This window comes from Phalangium opilio, unplaced genomic scaffold, assembly GCF_054372755.1.
Source record: "Phalangium opilio isolate 3A_F unplaced genomic scaffold, DU_Popi_V2 ptg000092l_1, whole genome shotgun sequence".
Taxonomy (NCBI): domain Eukaryota; kingdom Metazoa; phylum Arthropoda; class Arachnida; order Opiliones; family Phalangiidae; genus Phalangium; species Phalangium opilio.
In genome coordinates, this window is record NW_028324197.1 from 257,454 (window position 1) to 261,911 (window position 4,458).

General features: G+C 35.6%; 1 protein-coding gene across 1 annotated transcript; it reads left to right on the forward strand.

Moving 5' to 3' along the window:
- Window positions 1-366: 366 nt before the first annotated feature.
- LOC149640883 (uncharacterized) lies at window positions 367-1,357 on the forward strand. Its single transcript, XM_089850529.1, has 2 exons — window positions 367-439; window positions 504-1,357. The coding sequence occupies exons 1-2, from the start codon at window positions 367-369 to the stop codon at window positions 1,355-1,357; spliced, it is 927 nt and encodes a 308-aa protein (XP_089706655.1).
- The last annotated feature ends 3,101 nt before the right edge of the window (window positions 1,358-4,458 follow it).

The following is a 4,458-nucleotide window of genomic DNA, read 5'->3' on the forward strand; positions in this document are numbered from 1 at the left end:
ACCATTTGGCTAAATCATTAACGCGGGTAATTGCCCCCTTAGTAAACAAAACGGACTATACGGTACAAAATTCGTATGAGTTTGTTGAAAGAATTAAAAACATTTATTTAGAACAAAATGATAAAATTTTAAGCTTAGATGTAACAAATTTATATACAAATGTCCCCATAGAGGGGGTCTTAAAGGTATTAGAGGATAGACTATATAACGATAAAAGTTAAAAAAAACGGACAGACTTAAAAATAAACTCGATAGTAGACCTGAGCCGTATTTGCATAAAAAACACATTTTAAATTTTTGGACCATTTTTACACACAAAAACGTGGGTTAGCTATGGGAAACCCCCTTTCAAGTGTACTGGCCAACATGTATATGGAATACTTAGAATCTAAAGTCTTCACAAATGAGAGGTTCTCGCGACATATAACTTTTTGGAACCGTTACGTCGATGATATATTTTTAATCTACAACGATAAGCGAAATAACTTAAGACTATTTTTTAGAGCAAGTTAATACCTTGGACAACTCAATAAAATTCACCTTTGAACTAGAACAGAAAAATAAGTTACCATTCTTAGATGTATTAGTTAAACGCACCGCGGAAAATAATACCCTAGAGACATCACTCTATCAGAAACCCACCCATTGTAATAAATACCTAAATTTTAACTCGTACCACCATGAAAAAATTAAAATCGGGATATTAAAAAGTCTCAAGTTTCGCATAGAAAATATATCTGACGTACCGGATCTGGATAAAGAATTGGTTAAAAAACAACTTCAAAATTGTGATTACCCCACACATATCATTGACAATATATTTAAAAATAATAATGTACGCAACAATGTACCAAAATTCGACCCCAGTATGTGCTTGGCTTTACCCTATCTAAAAGGGAGCAGTGAGAAAGCCAACAGGCTTTTGAAACCGTTAGGAATAACCTTAATTCACAAGGGAAGAAATAAACTAAAGAACACACTAGTAAATAATAAACCAAAAGAAAATAAACCCCTACTAGACAACCGTTGTGTTGTCTATGAAATTGGGTGTAATTGTGGAAAAACATACGTAGGTGAAACAAAACGGACATTAAGAGAACGATTTAGGGAACATAAATTAGCAATAAAAAAGGGGGACCTCAATAACGGTTTAGCCAAGCACATGCTGGAAGAGAAAACTCATAGCATTAACCTTGACAGTGTAAAAATCTTACACAAAGAAGGGGGGTATTACAAACGGAAGTTTGTCGAAGGACTGTTCATAAAAAAACAGGGTGTTTTAAACCTAGACGAAGGATGTGAAGAATCCGGATTATGGGGTGTTATCAACAAAAAACATTTTGCGCCTAAAAAATAACTTACTTTGGTAAAATTAAAATTTAGAAATTAACTCCTCAGATTGATAAAGGCTCACGAGCCGAAAGCTCTCTGTATTTGTTCTGCGATTATTTACACCCAAATAAATAGTTTTGATTTATTTCTATGTTGATTCTCTTTATTTTTAAAATTAGTCTTATTGTTTAAAATACCATGGACATCAAAAGTTTTAATATTCATATTTCTAATTAAATCACCTGTTTCTAAGCCGCTTTCGCCACTTTGTTCAAAGCACTGCAGAAACTGATGCCTTTTTGATAAGGACCGCTAATATTTCTAAAATTGTAAGTATTGCTAGCAATACGTTTGAAGTATTGGTGCTTAGCTTCAAATCTCATGCACCATAGACGTTTTAATGTACCATACATTTTTATCAGTCTAGGGTAGTGGATTAAATAATGAATTATAGGTGTAAAATTTGCTTCGGGAAATTCTTTAAGCATTTCACAAAAATCAACTATCCTATCGTACAGGAAAGAAAGCCAGCTTACATCTATTACTGGCGTTGTTACTATCTGCGATATTAGTAATAAACCTAAAAGTGTGGCCCAATACTTATCATTAACCGGAACTTCTGCTCCAAAAATCAATGGAAAGAAATAAAGGAGACTTTTTTCTGAGCTGCTGAACCACAGTGTTCCTTTTCCTTTTTAGTATATGATCCGATATAAGGGCCCTTTCATTTTCAATATGTAATTCGCCATATGGAAATATTTGTATTTTATCGTTAACTTCTTCTAACGTTAAAATACCGTATTTAACAATGTGGCTTAATATTAATTTTAGAACTTTTGGAACTACATATTCGTAGAAATCATGCATAACATCTTGAAAAGGGGCGGAATAGAAAATGGGCATGGCCCTTTAACTCCATATGCTAATGAGTTTTAAGGGTTTTGAATAACTGCCTCTAGTTTCTTTTCATTTCTTCAAATCATATATTTCTCCTCAAAACACTGGGAAATATTTTCTTTCTTAATCATGCAAAAGTGGCATATACGACCCGCGGAAAAAGACTGATTCAAACCGCCGATGCTGTGACTGGATAGATTATCTCCAGAAATTGTGGCTAAACAAGCTTTAACTTTAATTCAGCCCTTTTTGGTGAAAAAGTTAAATTTTCCCATAAAAATAACATGGAGCTTTTCTTAAATTTAGCCATTTTGTCGCCACCCTTTTGAAATGAAATATTCGTTTGTTACGTTTGGGAACGGTTTTATATCAAAATATAAACCTTTTTTAGGAACAAATTTAAGGGTTTTGAGAAAAATTTAGTTTAAGTGCTAAATTTCATGTTTTTTAATCATGCTTTGACTTACGTTGTTGCACCGTATATGTCATTACCGCAATTCTTGCTATTTTGTCTATACTTGTGGCTACGTCATTTATGAAGTAGGTTTGGAAACTATGTGTAGAGGGAGCAACTAAATCTTTTGGGCGATGGCCGCGCTTTGTCACCTTAAGGCCCCTTTTGAGTTTGGGTACTCCGTCGATGACCTTGAGGTTTTTACCAAGGAATATACAGTTTTACTTGATATACTATGTAGTCCTTGCAGTTCACTTTCGCGAAGAAGAAGGGAGTGGGAGAGAATAGTAATAAAAAGGGAGCTCTTAACAACCCCATACCCCTGGGGCACTGCCACCTTTTGTCCGGTTGTCTCGCTCGTCGGAGCCTTATCTAAACATCAATAGATTCAGCATCTTTCTTCCTTCTAATTTTCAAGAGTAGCGAAAGTAGTTTTACTACAATAAACGAGAAGCTAAATTACTATCGAGCATCCTGCATGTTTAGGCGATATGGGAAGAGAGAAATTGAAGCACTACTTTCGCTGATTCACCGATCTGTGATTCAAACGAAATAATATAATTTGGTATAGTTGCAGATCCTAACTTGAAGTTGAGCAAGTTTCAGTAATATATAAATAAAAATAATTCAATGTGTATTATTCGAGCTGCGTCTAGGTAAACGTCACACCCGATATTTCACTTCACAACTTAGTATCACTTTTAGAGGCTTCGTTCTTTAGTTTCAGTTTATTTTGGGCCTCGATTATGTAAAGCGGATCTTTACAAATCTGACCTTTCGGAATTTGTGGGTCCAGAATTTCAGGCAAAAGGCAATCGTTAAAAAAGCACAAAGTTTAGGAAGCATTACGTTTTGCCATAAATGCCCATCTCTCTCTATCTCTTCCACAAAAATTGGGTTATTTTCGTCTATGTACACAACGAAGAAACACTTGTTTTTATCAGCGATATTTAGTTGCCCCTGAATTTGATAAAAATAGGCGTGTGATCTCTTCAGTGTAATGTTGGTTTTCCCGTCCTCATCGGTTGTTAGGTTTAAAAATATTTTTTTTTTGTTTTTTATGGCCTCAGTTAAGTTTAGGCCTATTGCTGATGGTGCCGTTTTCACTTCAACCAAAGCTTGTTCATCGTCTATGACGCCTGTAAAACCGAGACATATTTTTAAAAACCCGCTGAACAAAAATTAACATACCATCAGCACTCGCCGCTAGGTATCCGTGTTTCAAGTCAACGTACAGACCGCTTGGTCTAACAAAATAGCCCGTTTTGTCCATGAAAAATCTAATTGCCACAGTTTCGTTGGTTTTTCCGTATTCCGTACACTCTGATGAAAACGTTTGCTTATACAGTATGCTCTTGACAAAGTTGTGACACGATGTGGTCGCTTTACGTTTCATGCAAAGGCCGAAAGTGGAGGCAGTAAGGCGATGCTCTCTGTGCGCGACATAGACGGGGTTTGCGTGTTGACCGCGGGATATCTTTTCGATTTCAATTTGTTTAGAAATTAAAACCTGTAGAATACGTAATATACAGGAAATATTACATTTACGTGAAACATATACGCCACCAAAGCTTTAGGGTCATTGTTGACCAAATTTACCTACCTGAAAATTCTCCAGTCTACTGGCTTTCTTTGCCTCAAACTGGCCCAGAGTTAATGGCACCGTATCCGCTTTAGGTCCATAGTCTTTTTCAATTGGTAGTAGAGTGGCCATCACTTTTCTGCGTTTCTCTTTTGGAATGTCTTCTTTTTTCTGTCAACCTCTCTCTTTCTTT

Coding starts and splice junctions, on each gene's coding strand:
- LOC149640883 (XM_089850529.1), top strand. CDS start 367: ATGTATATGGAATACTTAGAATCTAAAGTCTTCACAAATGAGAGGTTC. Junction 440..503: donor ACATATAACTTTTTGGAACC/GTTACGTCGATG, acceptor ACTATTTTTTAG/AGCAAGTTAATACCTTGGAC.